Source organism: Buceros rhinoceros, unplaced genomic scaffold, assembly GCF_000710305.1.
Source record: "Buceros rhinoceros silvestris isolate BGI_N320 unplaced genomic scaffold, ASM71030v1 scaffold41916, whole genome shotgun sequence".
Classification (NCBI taxonomy): Eukaryota; Metazoa; Chordata; class Aves; order Bucerotiformes; family Bucerotidae; genus Buceros; species Buceros rhinoceros.
In genome coordinates this window covers 7,110-8,033 of record NW_010418878.1, presented here as the reverse complement: position 1 = coordinate 8,033, position 924 = coordinate 7,110, and the positions used below count along the sequence as shown (strand labels likewise).

Below are 924 nucleotides of genomic sequence, written 5' to 3'. Positions count from 1 at the left end.
GGTTTTGCTTACCTTTCTGCCTACTTGCTGATGAGCAGGCATCTCTTAGCAGTGGTGTTCTGCAGAGGTGAAACCAAGTGGCTCAAAGTCAGGTAGGTAAGTGCTGTCTACGAATAAGGGAGCCAAGGTGGTGTAGAGAGGTGGAATCACTGACTGGGGGACAGCTGATGGCCTTAACCGCAGAGCGTGCGAATCCTGACATGTAGGCTTCCGTGCTCGTTGCTTTTCCTAACTCAGTAAATTCTTTGCTTTGCCTTGTCAGTGCTTGGATCATGACGGTGCTGGGTATGGGGAGTTGTTATTCTGCCGCTATGTCAATAAAATAAGTTCTCCAGTGAAATGCTCTGGTCACCGTATGAGTTCTCACGGTTCATGAACGGTTTGTACATGTGAGTGATTTCACTTGGGGCTGCTTATTTTTAATGCTGTTGATTTAGGGAATGTAGTGGTCACACGTGCTTGGCCATCCCAGAACGGCGAAGTCCTCCCTAGCTGCTCTGCAGACAATGCGCTCTTCGTTCAGGGCTTTGCTTTCCGCTCTGTTGCAGCTGGCCCGGATCCAGACCGACAGCGTAGTCGAGATGCTCCGCGAGCTTTACCCCGACCTCTGCTTTGAGATTGGTAAGTTGTTTCGGAGCTGCCCTGGGGTGGGTGGCAGCAGCCCCTTATCTTTGTGTGCAAGAGGTGTGTGTAGAGCCCTGTCAGAGGAGGAGGAGGATTTGGCCCCGCTTATCTAAGAGTGCCATCTGGATTCGGTTAGAACGTGCGGCTGAGCTACTGCTGCCGGTTTCTTCTAGTGGAGAAAGATGGATTTCCTGATGACCGCAGCTCTGAGCGTGTCATGCAGGTGGTGGTACGTTGCTCCATTTGACAAGCTGGTGTCCCTCTGGCTGCACCCCACCGTGCATTAGGGATGTTTTCCTG

At 51.9% G+C, this 924-nt stretch overlaps 1 protein-coding gene across 1 annotated transcript in view; it reads left to right on the top strand.

The window, feature by feature from the left end:
- Positions 1-506: 506 nt before the first annotated feature.
- Positions 507-924, top strand: part of HMBS (hydroxymethylbilane synthase) — a 6,696-nt gene continuing 6,278 nt past the window's right edge. Inside the window, exon 1 of the mRNA XM_010138696.1 lies at positions 507-621. Coding sequence (XP_010136998.1) covers positions 507-621 — 115 coding nt within the window. The remainder of the gene's footprint in view (positions 622-924) is intronic.